The 20,362-nt window shown below is 35.9% G+C and overlaps 1 protein-coding gene across 2 annotated transcripts; it reads left to right on the top strand.

Moving 5' to 3' along the window:
- The first annotated feature begins 43 nt into the window (after positions 1-43).
- On the top strand, positions 44-16,407 carry LOC121509706 (calcium release-activated calcium channel protein 1-like). 2 transcript variants are annotated; one of them, XM_041787297.1, is made up of 4 exons: positions 44-271; positions 3,160-3,267; positions 5,257-5,377; positions 11,666-16,407. In XM_041787297.1, the coding sequence occupies exons 1-4, from the start codon at positions 234-236 to the stop codon at positions 12,212-12,214; spliced, it is 816 nt and encodes a 271-aa protein (XP_041643231.1). In that variant the 5' UTR covers positions 44-233; the 3' UTR covers positions 12,215-16,407. The 2 variants fall into 2 exon arrangements, with proteins under 2 accessions (XP_041643231.1, XP_041643233.1); XM_041787299.1 differs by lacking the exons at positions 44-271; positions 3,160-3,267; positions 5,257-5,377 and adding an exon at positions 8,242-8,576.
- Positions 16,408-20,362: the final 3,955 nt, after the last annotated feature.

Here is a 20,362-nt window from a genome sequence, read left to right as displayed (position 1 = left end):
ATGGTTGACAAACCAATTTCTGGTAGTTTTGGAGTCACTGTGGGCAGGTGTCAAGTCCTGCTTGAAAAGGAAATCAGTATCCGGTAGTCCGGGTATTCTTTTTGAGCCCTTGGGCGGAGTTAATTTGTTAAAAGATTGAATTACACTCTCCCGTTTCCAAATCCATCTGGCGTGTCAGGTTAGTCCTACACCTCAACAGCACTACCTGGAGGCGCGTTGCATTTTATGCTGCCATGTTCCACCTGCTACAGGCGCATCTGAGGAAACCGAGGTAATGCATTTCCGCATCTTAAATAGTTGGGAAAGCGCGAAATGATGGTTTCCTGTTTTAAAAAATCAATCTTCTGCTTGTTTGATGCCATTTCTCCACAAATATGTCTTTGGTGTCGACTTGAAATGCAAGGTGAAATTTTTTTTGAAACGTTGTTGAAGGAAGTGTTGGGTACGGAGTTACAACTTTTAACAATGTTTAAATGGTGAGAAATCTACTTTTGTTAGAAACTATGTAATTAAAACGCCCAGTGGGAGTGGCTACAGATAATAAATGAGGCCTCAGGCTTCCCCTGGCCTTCTTGGTCAGCCTGGACCATGCCACCCTACAGGTAATAGCTTATCGTTTCCCCATGCCTGCTGTCTGCTTGTTAGTGTCGAGGTACCGCTTATGATTTTTTTATTGTTATATCTTACATCTGTGTGGAAGCAGTTTCAGTCAGAATAGGTTTCAGAACTTTGGTATCCTTTGCCTGTTTGTATTAAATCATTAAACATAATTTATTTAGATAGAAATGTCCACTGTTTTGTAGTGATGGGCAGCTGGATCCTTGTCGGATTTGGACATAATTTCCATTTATGTTAAATTCAATTTTGGGGGGTTAAGTCTCAGGAACCAAAGGGATGTCTGGTGGTGTAGTGAACTTACATTGTGCAACAGAAGCACTGCACAATAGACTACCTCTGTTTCAATCACACATTTCTGCAATAAAAGTCACACAAAACTTCGTCTATTCATTAAATCCACCCATGAACTTATTTTTGGCAACATAATTAAGCACTCAAATACAAAGCTTCATTTTTCAGGGGAGATGATCAAACCCCTCCTTGAACAAGTAGTTATAGCTTTATGTGGACTCGTTTTTAATCGAAGTAAAAACCACTTAACATAAAGCTACACATACAGCATCAATTAAATTCAGAATTATGTGACTTATTGCAGAAAATTGTGATCGAAACAGTGAAGTGATGTGCTAATTTCTCAGTCCTTCTACTTTAAAACGGCTGCTCTAACTTCAGTACGCCACCAGATGTCACTGTTTATCCTAAAAATATCAAAACCCTTTAATGATTTTCAAATAGAAAGAAACCCCCAATGCCTTGAGGTCTCATTCACTCATCGTTACTTTTACACTCTTACAAAGTTATTCAGTGGGATGCTGATTTGTTGATACTACCTAAAATGATTTTCTTTAGTATCTGTATGTTGATAAGAGGACCTGAAAATATCACAATGCGCAAGTGTTGAGACTCACACCCTCTCCTCCCTCCTGTTTTAATCTACTGAGTTTCTATATTTATATTTACATGGTTTTAGCCAGTTTATTTTATATGATTCAGTCAATGGAATTTATTTATTCTGGACTCAATTTCTTAGTTCTTGAACAAAATTCCTAGTTTCAGCTAAGATAAACTTGTATGTCTATTTATTGCAAATGTCAGTATTGCACTTCGAGTCATTTTTTTTTCTTCTTCATTTTAGTAGGGGGTTCAAATTTAGAAAATCATTGTGATCCCATGTTGTATCAATCATGCTCTCACATTAACACAAGAACATTGTCTGTTATGATAATAATAACAAATAATTATGATATGATAATCATGAAAATGCAAATGATATTATTATTTATGTTATTATCAATTAAAATGATGATGATAATGATTATGATTATTATATTATTGTCATTATTATAAACAATAATAATAATAACAATTGTAATTGATAATGAAATAATTTAATAAATAATATTAGAAGTAATGATAAAATATTTAATTTATAATGTTTGATTAAGAAAATTATTTATAAAATGTTGATTAAATATTATTATTATTGTTATTATTATTAATGATAAACTTTTGATACTTATCTATGATAAAAATAAATATTTCTTTATTAAAATAATAAACATGATATTTTATGATAATGATGATTGTCAATATTATCACGGCTATTATTAATATGATTACTGATCTTAATTAAATTAATCAATGTTTTATTAAGAATGATTATATTTATATATTTTTTACAATAATTATAATTTATTTAAAACAAATTTAGAGGAGCTCAGAGACTTGTGGACAAGTCTGAAGAAGAACATTTGGGCGCGAAACGTCACTCTAAATTAATTGCTAATAAAAGCATGCTCTAAGAGCTCCTTAGTGTGCAGATCTTCTCTCCTTTTAATTTAGTTAATGCAAAATGATGTAGCTAATGTAGCTACATACATAACCACACTGTTAAGCCAGTTGTAATAAACGTTTTGTATGTAGGTTTTGCATGTCACGTTAATTACTTGTGGTGTAAAAGCTTTAAAGTTTGTTATAAAAATAAGTCCAGGCTGTTCTTAACCCAACTTAAAGTAACCCTGACCCTTACCCTAACTGGAAGTGTAATCCGATTGTGTTTTGAAAGTTTTTTTTGCATATAATTAAAGTAAACAAACATCCCTTTTTAAAAATTTATTTTAACTGTTAAGGAGTGACATCAAGTACAATTTGTTTGTTTTCCTCAAGATCTCACCTTATTTAGCCTGTTTTCCTGGAGTAACAAAGCTATCTCTTAAAAAATAAATAAATATTGAAAATATGCAGGAATTTGTGATTTTTTTCACTAAGGATCTTGTGGTGGTAGTTTCTGAGGTGGGACTTGAAAAGATCCACTGGTTTAGAGCAATGGTTCTCAACTGACCTAAACTCAGAGTCCACCACTAATGAGGAACAGTGACCCAAATTTTTGGAAGTTTTCAACCACTTGAATGTGTTTAATTAAAATGCTGCAGTTTGGACTTTAGATAGAACAAAGAGACAGGACAAAACAAACATATGAAAAGCCTTTAATTATGTTCTCTCTTCTAATGATTACATGTACATTTTTCTGTTTTTCCTCAGGCCTATGGGCTCACTTCCACCCTATTGTTGGTTTGACTGCCCTTCAGTTTCGCCTCTACCTTACAATGGGTTCCTCCAGCCTTCAGGTACACCTTCATCCTGCAACAGGTAGGTTGTCTTCACTAGGTGAGTCAAGTTTTTAAAATGTTAGTGCTGTGTGTTTGATAAAAGACCCCCCACCAAAATTAACCTAAAACCAAAACCACAAAAACAAAATTCACAAGTTTTTAATCAAACAACTGCACAACAAAAATATGAAATGAAACGCAAGGTTCAAAATGTGAGTTAAATATGAGTGTAAAAAGCAAAGTGAGTTTAATACTAAACAAAAATCTAAATTGCAATTGAAACAGATTTCACAAGTTTTAAATTCAACAAAACACAACAAAGATCACTACAAAATGTGATCAACATCATGAAAAATAATAAAGTATTAATTTGAATTAGCACTGAATAAAAAAAAAATCAATTATTCATTAAGTGTGTCCAAAAAACAACAATCCTATTCAATCCAACTGGAAATGACAAATGTCACAGTATCCTTCAAATACAACAGTGTGTTCAATGCAGAATAATTATATATATAAAATGCATTCAATGCAACAAAACAAAGTCCCAAATGTTTGGGAATCAGAACATTCGTAGAGTGCTTCTAAGGTGATGTTGGCCACCATTGGAACCACAAAGTTCCAAGTACCCCCACTGACATATCACAATAATGTCAACAATGTGGGCTAAATACTCTAAGGAAAAAATGGAACAACAGCAATACAACGATATTCTCAACATGCTTTCAAACTTGGACCAACAGTGGAACAACAAAATACAGACTCCACCCCGGGAAATGTCACAACAGCATCAACAATGTTCATGATGCGCTTTGTCCTGAATATTTTACCAAAAGTAGAGGATCATTGAAGGATCTTGAGTTAAGCAATGTCTTTGTGGAGTTTTATTGTCTTGCAGGAGTGAAGTCAATCATACAGTGCATACAAGCTCTGCAGAAAGAGTTCTGCAGAGATAAAAAATCACAAACTTTATAACCACTCAGAACACGTCATCATCATCATCACATGAAGCAGAATCACACTATTCTAACAATTGCGCCTCCTCCTTACTCCTGTGACACACAAACCCTTCCAACACATACACCTTCCCGGTACTGGCCTCCCTCTCAGGACCTTGGCCTTTGCATCTCACAGAAGTCTGGAGGGAAGGATAGTATAACGATCTGTCTTGTCCTCAGTTGTACCTCTTCTAACTGTGTTCTTTTGTTCTCAAATTAAACTTTGTTTCCCTCTGGCATCAACAACAAGCCAGATGGTGACTCTAGCGGATGTGAATCTAGCAGGACGTGGATGTAGAGGTACGGATTCTTACAGACAGAATTTGATCTGCATGGACACTGACCTTGGACCTAACTAATTGCATTCTGTCGCTCTGATACTAATGTCTCCTCCATCACATCATCCCCATGATGTTTTTGCGTCCTGTGAACACACGGTCAATTCTGTTTCATTTGAATCTTAAAGAATCACAGGACTATTATGTAACAAAACAAAACTACTATTAGGTTATACAAGAGAATATAGGTTAACATAAATGTATACGAAGATTTGTATGGGAATATAAAATAATTAATTTTCCCATCACAGCTTTCAAAGTTAGTGGAACAACAGTAAAACAATGATCATCACAAAGCGTGTTCAGATCTATGGCAAAAAATAAAGTTCATCAAAGCTCTTTCAAAGAAATAACAGAACAACTCTGACAGCCTTCTTTAAGGAAGCTAAAGCACAGCAACAAAACATTCACAAAATGCTCTAAAAGCATAAAGAGCACATCACTAAGGAAGACATCAGATCATATTTGTATCGCTCCTTCAGTCACCCAGCCAGCAATATGAGGATAACTGGATAAAGATGTTAAAAGCTATAATAAGTGTACTGATAACTTGTCCTGTTTATGTTTGCACTGTAATGGTCATATCTGCATTCCTTTGTGTATTTGTATGTCTCTGCTGTATTTGCATGTCTCTGCTATTCATAAGAAATTGCCAAAATGTCCAATACTGCAGCGTTGCACATTTTGGCAAAGTTTTCAGGGACAAGCTGCTGCTGTTGTATATCCTGCTCGTCTACAAGGAGAAGATCTTTGGGTCCTCCATCCCTGTGAGAAGTTGAGACAGGCATCCTTGTGCTGGGGACTCCAGCTGAAGGTAAGGGGAAATTGGCCCAAAATCTGGTGTATTTTTCAACACACTCATGTAATGTTTCAGCCATATAATTGATACATTTAGCCTAACTTTTCAAGATACCCTCAGCTGGTTGTTTATTTTCTCTGTTGGCTGGGTTGGGACCATGATGAAGACTTGGTGAATACACATCCACTCAAAACTCCAGTTTTGCTGTTATAAAGAGTACACTTTGGTTGTTTTCTTGAGATGGTATTTATCTCAGTACCTTGGGATGATAAAGCTCTGTTAGTGTCCTGATCTCTCTAACACTACAAATATTTACACAATCACAGGAAACAGAGTAAAATAAAACGCATGTATACATGTCCTCCCTGGGCTTCTATAATGATGCACGTTGAAACAAATAGGTTTTGCCCTGTATTTATATCTTCATCCCATCTAAGGTCAAAACTGCAGCATTGTACAGTAAATAATTTGAGCAATTCAAATTCTTTGAAAGTTTGGCTTGTGATCTCTTCTTTTGGAGGTGAATGATCCTGTCTTAAGTTACCAAATATTAGAGAAAAATGCAAACCTTTGAAGATAATTTTTATCTCTCTACTCACAATTTGAAACAAAGGGGAAAAGAGAAATTTATGGATAATGAAAATCACCCCAGGAGTAAGATTGCACCCTCAGTCAGGAGAAACGTCAGACCTTCATGCAGGGTGTGATCTATTGCCTACAGCTGAGCTTGTCTCTTCCCCTCTCATCCAGTGTTCATCCAATAAAAGACCCAGATGCCCTCTATCACCTACTTGATGCTGAGTTGGGATGCAGACTGAGTCTTTAATTCGCCACCAGATACTTGCCTGAAGCCACCGAAGGCTGAGCTGCTCAACAATTCTTTTATGTTTGGTAATATAGTGAAAGTAAGTGTAGTGTTACATGTTTTACAATCAAGGATTTTGTTAGCAATTTATAATTGGTTGGTATTACTGTTTTTGAAATAAATATAACCTTACAAAGCAGATGGATACGCCCGTTTCCGTGTTGTTCAGATGTGTGAAACAAATCCATCTGGCATGTCAGGTTCAATAAAATAAATGAGCTTCTCATTGACATTTTTGTCAAAAATGGAGATGCCATTGACCAGGTGTGGAGCCAGGAGGGTTAAGTATCTGGGGCTTAGCCCGACTAAGACAGACCTTGAGACCTGCTACCTAGAAATTGCCTATCAGGCAGTTGTGATCTGTTTTTAAGCAAGTTTAAATACAAAAGCACAATAAGAATGCCAAAAAACTACAACATCTGGGCCAAAATCAATCAATCAATCTTTATTTGTAGAGAACTTTTCATACAAAACAACATAGTACAAAGTGCTTTACTCATATACAGTGCAAATAAAGCATATCCTGACCCTACCCTACCCCATCCCTCTCCTCTGCTCTGTAGTCGATGTACAACATCGGCAAAGATGTTATAAATGAAAGATTTTGTAAGAACAGGAACTTGCATACTAAGGAAATGCTATCTTGAGATTTACAATGAGGAAACACTGGAGGTTAGGTAGAAATGTAAAAACAAAATTATGTAAAATTAAAAATAAATTAAACACAATAAAAATATTCTGAAATAAGAATGAAAACACTAAAACACATCTCTATATAATTTGCTAAATCAAGTAAAAACATACAAGAGAACTTGGTTAATGATGATAAAAACATGGATAAAAAACAGCTTCACCTAAATAGAGACATCCTTTTGAGCTAACATGATTTTTGACATGTACTAGATCTCAAAGAATCCTGATTCTTCTAAAACCAACCAAACTCACTTCTGCCTTCTAAAAAGGTCAGACTGTTCATTTTAAAAATGCTATAACAAAGGTAGAGGAAGTTACTGTAAAAGTTTAAAACTGCACTTGATGAGGAGCGTAACAAGCAAGTTGAGTGGTTCCAGAAATAGATTTATTTTTGGAAATACAGAAAAAAATCCAATTTATTACAATGTTGAGTAGTCCTCTTTACTCTGCAGTTTGTGTAAAAGATTTTATGAGTTATAAGAAAGGCAATTCAGCTACAAGAAGATTTTCATGTTGTGACTTGTAAGGTTAATTTATCATCTATTTGTCTTTGCAACTATCCACCCTAACTCTCAGAAAAACAATTTTTATCAACCTAAAAGATTTGGGGCTTCTGAGAAAACATACAGGGTTAAATCCCTGTAAGCCACCCCAATCTTCAACTATGCTATTGATGGTAAGCTTGTATTTGTTTAAAGTTACAGCCTTATGTGTCAGAGGTGCATTATGATGAGCATATCCCTGATGAAAATGCATTAGTTGCAATATTATGTTCATGTTGGGAGACAGGAACACTATACTGCTCTGTAAAGTCTTGGTATGAATACAGAAGGCCAACAATAGGATATTTAATAGTTGGCTGCAAGCAAAATGTTAATAGTTTGATTAAAAAAGGTTATGTCTAAATGTGACATTGGCATTATTTCGCACACAGACAAAAAATCAGTAGGAGTAGTTGTGCTTATATAGAGGGGACCAACATAAGAGTTTACCTATGAAAGTTTAAGTTTGATTGGAACTTTAACAGCATCAAAATCAAATCAGGACCACTTTTTCCAAGAAAGCTTGGAATAATACTCGACAAGCAATCTGAAACATTCAGAAGTTTTTTGATTATGTCGATTTTAATTATAAGGTAAAGTCGAGGACATGCACATCATTTCATCTTTTGGGCCCTATTTGTCCAAATAAAGTCAAACAGAAGCTTTTAAACCTGAAAGTGTAATTCCTCTCTAGTTGCCCTCTACTGCCACCAGGAGGTGATCTGCAGCAGAACCCGTAGAGAGCGTTGGATTGTGGGTATTTGGTGTTTCCTGACAGACTCTGACAGACGCTCAGCTGTTCTACAGAAGTTTTGACCCAGGGCTAGCAAAGAGAAGAGCACTCTTTCGCAAGTGTTTTGTAAATGTTAACTTTTCCCTACTAGTTTTACTTCTTACGTTTTTAATCCGTCTAATTCAGGGGTCTCTACTTCATCGAGCCTTTGTGAAAAACGTTAACTATTTATTAAAACTACTGAGGTGACTTGGATCAACTTTCGGGATGAGTTTGAACGAGCACTCCATGCAGGCTCTGTCCTGGAGGAAACTTTACTTGAGTCGAGCCAAACTGAAAGCCACCAGCCGGACTTCAGCTCTGTTGTCTGGTTTTGCGATGGTAAGTTGAAGTTTGGACCTCAGTGCTTCCTCTTAGGGTGGTCTCAGTGTTTACCGCATGAATGTAAACTCAGTGCAGGCCGTTAGCGCGGACCGCGGAGACCTCACTGTGACGCAGATTATCGTTGACGGGAGTTACTTTAACTTTTCAGGCTAATTGAGAACCTACAAGCTTTATTTTTCCTCCATTAATAACCAGTCTCTATCTCCGTATCAACAATGTAATAACCTGTTTTTAAAAGGTCACGGTGGTAAAAGAAGCGGCGGGCTTCTGTTTAGTGCATTACAGTTATGTCACTGTGCAGCAGCGCTTAACTAGTGCAAGAAAGTTTATGTAAACTTAGGAGGGATTTTATACACACCTTTCAATAATCCAGAGATAATCCTCCGCCACATAAAGTAGACCGCGCAGGAGCACTGCCAAAATATGAGCACCTGTTCTCTATGTCCGGTTTTGTGGCACAAACTTTATGTAAATACTGAAGAAAATAATTAAAAATGGCCACATTGAGCTCTAACAAGCATAGTAAAGTCAGGTTTGTATTCATATAACAAGCGCAGACTAATATGCTTAGTATAAAAGTAGGCAGCATACTTTTAAAAACTTTAAATCTGTTTAAAAGTAGGTTGAAGGCGCTGGAGAAAGATGCATGAGGTGGTAGCTGGTTTGACCAATGACTTCCTCCTCTGTGAACAGGGTTTGGTTGTGCTGTGCTCTGTTTTACGTCTACTTTGTGCTGCTCTTCCTGTCTTGGTTAGGACACTCTTCTAGATGAGATTCTAACTCTCAGTGTGCTTTTCCTGGTTGAACACATCTAAATGAATAAATCAGTGCTTACCAAGGTGTGGGCTACTGTAGGTGAGCCATGATAAAACCTTTTACCTCCTTTATAAACATAAGGTTGAAAGTTAAAATAAACTTTAATATTATCTTAAAACACTTAATCACATGTTAAAATGTTTTGTGAAAGTCACAAGAAGTAACAAAACACAGCCAGGTGCTGAATTAACTGTTGATAAGCCACTAAATACTCTACCATGCTGCTTAGAATTACTAGGAAAGAGTTTATGGAATCACAATGTAGATTTAAGAGACCACAATTAGAAAATAAAATAAAGGTGACTTAACAGATGCTTATTAAAGCAAAGTAAATGCTGGTGGCTCATTACTCGTACTTAATGACTATGCCAGCACTTAGCAACTTGTGGCGTTAATTAGGGCTAAATGATTTGGGAAAATCTAATTGCGATTTTTTTTTTTACCCAAGATTACGAATTCGATTTAATATGTGATTATATCTTACGTTCTTAATCTCATGCATTTTCCACCAAAAACAAGCAATAAGTCATTCTATACTATATCCGACACAATATTAGATTAAACTAGGGCTGGACAATTTTAAAAAAATATCTAACTGTGATGATTTTGACTCATTTTGCAAACTGGATATGAACTGTTGTATTAACAGAATGATAATTTTAATATAATTCTGATATTAACAAGAAAAACGTACAAAAATGAAGAAATTAAGAATTTTTTTGTACACTGTTCTAAAAATATGCCATTAGGATGATTACATGTTATGCAATACAGTATGTCTCTGCTGCAAAAAAGTTTTAAACTGGTATTTTGACACAAATTTCAGGTTAAAGAAATATTGCATCCTCTGCGATTTGAAAATTGCATTAGGCCATATTGCAATTTAATCTGATTTGCGATTAATTGCCCAGCTCTAGCGTTAATGCATTGAAATCCAGGCATTTGCTTTGAAACTATCAGTTTATAGAATAAACAGGTGACACGGCATTAAAATAAAACATACTATTTGTCTCATGTTATGGTTGAATGAAGGTTTCAGTGGGCGCCAGAAGATTGTCAGGTCTTAAATTGAGCTGTAGTGCTCTAAGGTTTGGAAAGGCTGAAACAGATAAATAATGGTGCATGAGAAAGATGGCGTAAAACACAAAAATAAAAACATGCTTAAAATGTGTAAAATGGGGCGCAAATAAACAGTAGGAGCAAAAATTAATAGAGATGAAAATTTCTAAATACTCCAATCATTGGAGATTACAACAAAAGCTTGTGCCAAAAAAAAATATGTTTTAAGTTTGACTTTAAAAGTTTTAGCAGACCTACAACAAGAGTTAGCATTGCTGCATTTGTGAAACCTTGGTTTTTGGTTTGATATGCAAAGTATTAAAATTATTGCAGTTACTGTATTGCAGTGCTCTTATTTTTGTAAGAACTGAATTTATATTATTTTGCAGTACTATGTAATTTTATAAGATCTCTGACAAATGGATCATTTATGTGTTACTAAAAGGATGTTTTTTTTTCTAGATTATTGTTTTTTGCACATCACACAGGTTTGCAGCAGTGAAGACGCAAAAACATAACAGTCAATCTTTTATGCGTAAAAGTTTAAAAGCAGTTAATAAGTCAAAGCACCTAAGGGTACCATTTCTTTAACACTGGGAGACTAAATGGTGAAAATGTTTATGTATTAAAATGACAGTTGAGCTGAGAGTGTGATCTTTATCTTCTTATGTCCAAACTGTTTTGTACTAAATGTTTTTATACTGGACGCCAACTCTGAACAGACTTTTGTTTTGTATCAAAGTGAAAACTCTAAATTTATGGTTCTCAACTGATCCAGCCTTGGAACCCACCGCAGATTACATAATGACAAATCATGAATGTCAAGTGTCTGAAATTTTTTGTCAGTCATTTGGATTTATTCAAAGAAAAATGGTGCTGTTTAGACCCCAGATGTGACAGAATAGACTGAGGAAAATAAGACGTATAATAAAAAGAATAACATTTCCAAGAAGATTTCGTAAAGTTTCTGGGAAAAAAATCCTAGATAAAGCGAAAAAACTTACCATAAATTCCCAACATTTCCTTTGAATATCTCTGAAAATTTATTGGAGGGGATTGCTGAAAGTTTCTGGGGAAAGTCCTGAAAGTCTCTTGCTCAGTTGTATTGTTTGAAAATGAAACTTTGCTTTTAGGATGTCAAGTCATCTATATAAGATAACCTCAATACATATGTATGTATATGTTGTAAATCCTTATTCTGATTGCCCCAGGTTGCCATGGTGGAGGTGCAGCTGGAGAGTGAAGACGAGTATCCTCCTGGCCTGCTGATAGCCTTCAGCGCCTGCACCACAGTCCTGGTCGCCGTTCATCTCTTCGCCCTCATGATCAGCACCTGCATCCTCCCTAACCTCGAGGCCGTCAGCAACGTCCACAACCTGAACTCCGTCAACGAGTCTCCCCATGAGCGAATGCACCGTCACATAGAGCTGGCCTGGGCCTTCTCCACAGTCATCGGCACCCTCCTCTTCCTCACTGAGGTGATGCTCCTGTGCTGGGTAAAGTTTTTACCCCTCAAGAGCAAAACAGAAGGAAAAAACGGCACCATAAGCTCCGGACAGGCCGCCGCCATCGCCTCCACCTGCATCATGGTGCCGTTTGGGATTGTCTTCATTGTGTTTGCCGTGCACTTTTACCGCACGCTGGTCAGTCACAAAACGGACAGGCAGATCAAAGAGCTGGAGCAGGTCATCCGGCTGCAGAACCAGCTGGACCACCGGGCCGAAAATGATGACCTGAAGGCTGCTGTCCATTTCCCCTAATCAGAGGGAGTAAGAATACATCTTCAGCAGACATTCAGCAGGGCTTTGGTTGTAAAATCTCTTTTAAAGCTTTATTTTTTATGTCTATGGACTGTGCTTTGGTGCTGTTTATGAGCTTGCAAGCTTTTTCTGTGGAGTGTTACAGTATTCAACTAGTTTTTGATAATACATGTAAGCCAAACCATTAGATTTGAGTAAAAACCGTTTAGTTTCTTTAAGTATCTGTATCTAAGGCACTTATAAATATAGTAGCCTCAATATTGGCATATTGCATAATTTCCAGAAGGGAAAATCTGGGTCAGTTCGTGAACCCGAAAAAGAGCCAAATCAGATTAAAACAATGACAATCAATTTTAGAGCCTTTCTACTGTGTGGTACTGACTTATCTCAACTCGCTTTATTTTTTATTTTCTATCAGGGATTATTTGTTACAGGATACCTGTTATTTTTTTGGTCTCACCTCTGGGTTCCAGGTGAGCTGAGCCAATTCTAAAACATAGGGATGCATGATATTCAATTATTATTCATGCTGATATTTACAAATTCCTTTTAACTGATATGGATATATAGATATAATTTAGATCTAAAAATGTAGATCTTAAAGCACACGTTAAGGAGTAAGGACAAACAAAGACTTCAACCAACCTAGATCTGTTGATCCTGCCTAAAACTCCACAAACGTATTTGTCCCTATGTTAATATTGCTGATATAAGCTAGTTTTTGCAGCCAATATATCGGTTGTAAACATTAGCAAAAATGTTCATATCTGCTGAGGCAGAATATTAAGTTCATAAGCTAAATTCTGCTGATATCATGTTGATTATATCGTGCATCCCTACTAAAATGTGACATCAAGATGCTGCTGACCTCTGAGTAGTCAGAGTCAGTAAGGCTGCCCTCACACTACACTTTTATGACACATTTGAGACCAGATTTGCCTCCCTGACAATCATGGGGGTGTATACCAAGAAGATTCTCTTCGAAAACGATTATTTGTATTAATAATCCTCAAGTGTGTGGTCATTATTTTACTAGTCCAAATCATGTTGTAGCCTCCCAGACCTTGAATCCTTTATGCATACATGAATTTACTATTTGTCCACTTAGGGCTTCAGTGCAAAGAATTTCTACCACATATTTTTTCTGGCATACATTTATGACCCAATGGAAAGAGCCTCGTGACCCACTTTTGGGTCCCGACCCACCAGTTGGGAATCATTGGTGTAGTGTGTACACTCTAGGGCTGCAGTAATCCATCCATTTGTAATTGAGTACTCTATTGATTCTTCTGGCGATTAATCGAGTAATCAATAAGAGATGTTGCCTTTTTTTATTAATTATTGTTTTTTTTTGTTTTTTTTACCAATCACTTTTGCTTTTTCAAGAGAAGTAGTACTAGACAAATGAGAAAAGACGCTTGGCCCCTTAAATGAAGTACTCCTATATTAACAATTGGTATTAAGAGGTTCTCTAAAGAAAATATATTTTACAAAGTGCAATGAAGTTGTGATGGCAATTTACATTTCTTAAAGTTACAAGAGAAGGAAGTTAAATAATTACATTAGATTATGCCATATTTGGGGTTTTAGGGATCCTCTTCCAGGAAATTTTTGCATCAACTTCTCTACCCTTGTGATTTTCACACCTCAAATCAGGCATGTTACGTTATAGGAACAGCAAAAACAAGTGCATTGTGCCACATAGATAGCCGTCCGTGCGAAACACAGAACACCTGGCAACACATGGCGCAATGTCCAGGCTTACAGCATGGGCGTATATGGATACAGGACTGATTTAAGCCAAAATTGAATTGAATGAATGAATTGAATCACCCGAATAATTTGAGGAATTGTTCCAGCCCTAGTACACTCAGAGGATTTCAGATGAAAAATTTTTGTAATTGTTCTCTTGTCTGTGGTCTCCCATTTTGTAAATCTTAAGATTTGAAAATTGCTTAGTGTGTGGCCAGCCTGAGAGTGTCACCAACGGGATGACAGACATGGGAATCAAACCCCTCCCGTCATTTGCTCCATACAGCTCAGTGACTTCCATAACTGTCTTGTACTTTTCAGTAGTATTTTGTATCCCTGCTTGCAACCATCTCTTTAAAAACAATGTGTGTCCCTGCTGTGAGCTGCTGACTGAGTCCAGTCACACTATCGCCTCAGTGTCCTCCGTTGTGTTTGTGTTAGGTGTCACAGCAGTTTCACTCAACCATGCTATAAAGAGCCTGCCTATGTTGAGGATGTACCATCAAATCATATACTGTAATGGAAAACTAAGTGCCAGGCACTAAAACAGAAGAGTCAAGCCAGTACCACATATGGAAATGCGCCATTAGAGGCCTTCGTTTTTATCAACAAGGCCGGAAATTCATTATTAGTTTAGATACAATCTCTGAGATGCCTGTTTGTGATTTAGTTCAACAAATTGTGGTGCAGCTCTTTGGGCTCCTCATGTACAGTTTGCACTTTTTAAAGCTTTCAAAGTTTCTTATTTTGAGGTTTACAAAGGAACTTACCTCTGCTGCAGCATCCAGGTGTGTCCTTTATACTTTTACAGCGGTGTATTCACTTGGTTTTTCCTGTTGTCGTGCTTGCTCAGCTTTAAATAGAGCATAACCAAGCCTTCATTCACAACACTGAAGTAACCACTGTATGCATACTTTGAAACCAAAGTTGCTGAACAAATTCGTCCTTAATTTTTGCACTGATAGGTTCATAAAATCTTTGTTTTTTACTTTGCTGCAGTTACCAATTGGCTTTAAGTTGCATCAAATGTTTCCTTTGATATCCCAAACATTCACTCTTCTGAACCATCTATGTTGTTCTCATTATTTAAAAGCTTTAAAAAACTTTATTGACAGGAAAGACCTGAGCAAAATTCATTTAAAAAAAAAAAAGCAGAACAACAGTATTTTTGTGCAATTTAAAGCAAAAGAACAATTTTTTATGCCAGTCACAGAATGTTTTCTTAACCAAAGAGTGTGATTATAGAACACATATTTTTACTGCAGCAGATAATAACATACTTTTAGACTGATGTAAGAGCCCGTGTTTGAGACTCATTTTTCTTTAAGAGGAGCCACCCTCTTATGAAATCTGGGGTAAAAAAAGACAACTTCCCTCCATTTCTCATTGTTATTGCAAATCATCTGTTCAGTTATGCAAAAAACGGCTGCTGTCTTAGGAGTACTGTTATCATGCATGTCTTGGAAATGTTGTTTTTATGTTTTGTACTTTTTGTAGTTTATAAGTTGGAGCATGTTGACGTGTTTAAGTTACACATATGTTAAATTGTGAAATGTGTGGTTTGTTTTTATGTCCTGTGGCACATTACAAAGCTGTTTTACATTTATTTGACCATTTGCTTTAAGATAATCTTTACTGTAACAGATTTACTCCATTCAAGCTCAAATAAGGACATTTTTTTTAGGAGGATGACTATTGATGATTCACTCCCCCTTGTGCTGACCTCATCCCAGAACATTTTTCTAACAAACTGTACGCCTATTTTTATTTTTTATAACACAAGAGAATATATAAAAATATACAATATATGTATGTATGAAACAATACATAAATTAAGCTACTTCAGCCAGTGTAATTCAGCCATTTTAAAGGTCTTTATTTGAAGATAATGCTGGGGTCATCATTGCAATATTTGTTTTTATTTCCTCCTCCTCATACTTCATCCTTTGAGTCATTGTAATGTTACAGCTGCTGCTGAACACACACTTTAGAAATTTGCATTTAAAAATTTACCTGTACAGATGATTACATCTCTGTTACACAAAGAACAATGAGCCGTCATTTTTACAGCCCCTTTAGAAAAATTAAGTGGTGCTTTAGAGTGCTGCTTTTGCCCCCCCCCCCTTTTTTTTTAAACAAAAATAATTTTTTCCACAGTATCTGCACACAGCTCTGTTAGGATATGCCACTTGTACCTTTTTTTAAAACAGAGAAATGCAAATGTTTTATGTTTTTTGTGCTTTATTTATTTAATCCAGTGTATGTGACTGTGTATAGAGAGGGCTCATTATTTTTGTTCATACACATCTTAAAACTGAATGTTTAGTACGTGTTGTGCTGTAAGTTTTGCTTGTGTGTGTCAGAAGCAGCTCAGAGCTGCTGGTTTGTCACCAGGAAGCTTCATGTTGCTGGTCTGAAAATAAAACATACTGTATAGATAATATTAATGAGGTTTGTGTTTTTTCTTCTTTGTTGAAAATATAAATAAATATGAAAAGCAAAAAAACACAGAAAAGAAGGTCAGACATGTAGAGTGAGTTAAGCCTTCAGACAGTCAGTCCATCAGAGAAAAGGATTTCCTATCATTTTGGCCTTAAATGTTCGGTCATTGCTTTTTGCATTTTCTCTGTATTTGGCTGGATACTGTAGGTTAACTGTGTTGTAAAAGAGTAAATCCATGCTGGAGTCTGTTACAAATTAGCATGCATTATTTCTTTTAAAAATTAAATTTAAAAAAGTGAGTGTACAGAGCAGGGGTTGACTAATACCAATCATAAGTAGTTCATGAGACTGATAACTGATATTTGGAACCAGGCCTCAGTTGTGATTTGTTTTATTATAAGTACTAGTATCTGTGTGTGATCAGTAGCATTGGTGCTACCATCCTGACTAACGGTTATTTCATTTTGTAGCTGAAAAATGTGCCAAGCTATTAATAGGTTCTGATGTTTAACTAACTTCATACCACTTTTAGACCCCTTTTCATCACTGTTTCTGCCCATTTGATCAATTTATTGCCACTTCGACCCAATTTTGCAGCTTTTTGCACATTTTTGTCTCTTTAAACCTGTTTGTGGCTCGTTTTCAACCACTTTTCAGTATGTATCATGCCCATTTTTTTGTCTTTCTTTGTCCATGTTGCCACTTTTTGCCTACTTCTCTAAATTCTAACCGAACAACACCAAAAAGTGTTCCGCTTCATGAAGAAGAGTATAGAAAATGCCAATTAATAAAAAAACAAGATTGAGGGTCATCACAGACAGATTTTTAGAACTGAATTTAGAACAGGTGAAAGCGAATTAAAACTGACCATGATCATGATTTCATAATGTCTTCATAAATACTTTCTACATTATGAGTTCTGTGTCATGAGTGGCCGACAGCAAATCCTTATCATTTTAATAATCAGTTACAAGGAAATTTCATGGTTGGTTAAACTCTTCTTGATGAGATTCAAATCTGTGAAGGAAGGAAGTATTAAGTTTTGTCACTACTAACTTTAAAGTCGGCATAGTCAGCCACACATTAATATATAAGGTATATGTAATATAGGCTTTATGAAGCGGTTTATCTTAAAACAGCTGCTTTAAAAGCTAATTCAACAACAATAGCTTTATAAAGTTATAATTTAAAGACTTTCCTTTGTAACCAACATAACTCCAATTGTTATCAATAACTTGTGATTACTTCCCTCGTCCAGCTGAGGAATGATGCTACACCCCTCCCAGACCTGGGCGACCTGTTAAACAAGGAGGTTGCTGCACTCTGAATAAAAATAGAAATGACCTCCAGTGTCATAGAGGTACTTCTTTGTCTTCCAGTGCTTCCTTTCAGGTGCTTGAAACCACAGTACATTTGTTTGTAGATTTTGGGTTTTAATTGGAGGTGAAAATCTTGCATAGATATCTCCCTAAATTCCTGGTTCTTCCTTTTTTTGCTCCTTCTGATCCTTTCTCTGTCATGTTTAGTTTTTCAAAGAATAATGAGGTAGGATGCCTCTTGTGTATTTTGGTCCTGACAGTGTGTTTACTGCAGAAATACTCCAGAGTTAAACAGAAACTGAGGCTGAGGTAGTGCTCAGTGTGCAGGCATGATGGAGGAGGTGGTAAAGAGCAGAAACAGTTGGGACATTCGTTCAATAATCACTCCTTAAGACACATTTGAGACAAATATTCCCAGGTTGAAATATTGAAATAATAAGCAAAATCAGACATTCTTTATTAATCCTGAGAGAAATCTGTCCACATGAACATTTCAACCATGTAGAATAAATCAACTCAAAGTTTGCCATCAGCTATCATAGACTGGTTAGAATATGAATATGTCAGATCACATGATAATGACAGGCTTGTAATGAGGACTTCCAGTTACAGAATATAAAAAAATCGGACCTTTTTTTGAATTTCCTTTAATTATTCAGAATTTAGAAGATAATAAAACTATTTTTAAGCTTTTGCTCATCTGGTTTTGAACATGAAGTAGAAACCACCTTGTATTTCCATATTAATCACTGCGTTTTTTCTAAATATACAATTTTTTGTGCTTTTTAGTCTTTATTCAAAGAGAAGGGCAGTAGATAGAGTGAGAAATAAGGGTAGGAGAGTGGGGAGGGGCTGTGGGAAATGAGCTGCAGGCCGGACTTAAACCCAGGCCTGCCTGCATACATGGGGCGTGACCTAACTAACAGGCCAGGGGCCATCAACTGGAGTTGTACAAGGGCCAGATTTTGTCTTGACAGATGCTGTCTGGGCCGGACCATCAAATAAGCTGAAATAAAATATGAATTTTGGTCTATTAACTGTAACTTTCTATCTATGTCTATTATTATTCACTATTTTATTAATATATTCTTTAAAACTAATTGTAATATCTAGGTATTCACAATAAATTCAGTCCCCACTGCCTATACTGCAATAAGCCTCAAGGGAGCAAATGAGATATTTTAGCTTGAAAGTGGACATAGAAAACTGCAGACTTAATCAGGATTGGACTGATAAATTTGTGTTTATCATGCATCATATAAACTAATCATGGCTGACAGGTAGATTTCTGTTAAAACAGATCGAATTTTAAGTCATTCCAGATAAAACTGTCTCAGTATTAATTGTTTTTTGGGGTTCATTTAAGTACTGCAGGTAAGATACATTTTAAACCACAACACCTTTTCTCCTCCTCACTTATTCTGAATTTTATCATATTCTGGAGGCTTGATTGGAAGCTTTGGGGGGCTGATGTGGCCCTTGGGTCACAAGTTGATGGCCACTGCTCTAGGCTATCTGCGCCTCTCACAATTGCATTTTCAATCAAAAATAAAACAGCCGTTTTATTCTAGCCGATGACCAACAGATTAATGAAATCAAAGTTCCTATGATATTCCAAAGGAAGTGCATGTGGTTGATTTTTGACACACCTTTTGATGCTTGAGGTAACAAGAGCATGATCTTACTAGCAAAAAAAGCCCAAATAAAAAACAAAAGTTAATTTTATGTTGCTCCAATCCAGCAAATATCCCTAATATGAACTTGGAAATAATGAATCTTCATTAACAATGAATCCAGAGATGATACCCTGAACGAGATAAAGTTTACCTCCTGCTGAAGTTAAACAACGAAATGAGCAAAACTGTGTGTTTAGGACATGTAAACAAAACCCCAACCTTCTGACAATCACAGCTTTTTGGCAAGGGCGCCATCACTCTGTGCAGTAGCGCCCCCTGGTGGTCATATACATCCTATAGAAAAAGGGAGTTTATTTGGAAATTCTACACACAAAATCTTAATGCAAAGAAAGCAAAATCAATATAATCATAGTAATACAAATACTTTGAATAGTGACGGCTTTTAAAATACTACTTATACTTTTGTAAAACAAAGAAATGTAAATGTATATTACAAATGGTTTGCCTCAATCTCCATCAATAAAAAGTTATTAATGCAAATCCTAGTGATGTAAACTAAAGTGTAACAAAATCAAAGCAAGAATAACAACAATATTAATAAAAATATAATAATAACAATTATTATTATTTTATTATCCAATTCCGTATAGAAATATAATATGTTTATGTTCACAGATGATTTGAAGGAATTAAAAATTAATAATAGATTAGTTTTATCTCGCCCGCATGCAAGTAAAAAGATAAATGTTTCCGCTTGATGTATCTACTACACTTAAGGCTTTAGGTGGTGATGAGAGCCAGAACATACCATTATAAACGTTATGAATAATGAAAAGGCGTACATAGTTGAATTTTCCTTTTTATTTGTATATTAAATCATATGGACTCTCGTCAAAATTTGAACCAAGGTGCGCAGAAACTCCAGCAGGTGCAGAAAAAGTCATAACTTTTACCTGTTAACCCACATTCCGCCTAGATTTTGTGTCCTTCCGCCTCGT

Source organism: Cheilinus undulatus, linkage group 5 (assembly GCF_018320785.1).
Source record: "Cheilinus undulatus linkage group 5, ASM1832078v1, whole genome shotgun sequence".
Classification (NCBI taxonomy): Eukaryota; Metazoa; Chordata; class Actinopteri; order Labriformes; family Labridae; genus Cheilinus; species Cheilinus undulatus.
This window is presented reverse-complemented; position numbering and strand designations above follow the sequence as displayed.

Excerpts from the sequence above, each read along its gene's own strand:
- LOC121509706 (XM_041787297.1), top strand. The coding sequence starts at position 234 with ATGTTCCACCTGCTACAGGCGCATCTGAGGAAACCGAG. Across the intron at positions 3,268-5,256 it reads ACACCTTCATCCTGCAACAG|TTTTCAGGGACAAGCTGCTG; the intron begins GTAGGTTGTCTT and ends ATTTTGGCAAAG. Across the intron at positions 5,378-11,665 it reads GCTGGGGACTCCAGCTGAAG|GTTGCCATGGTGGAGGTGCA; the intron begins GTAAGGGGAAAT and ends TGATTGCCCCAG.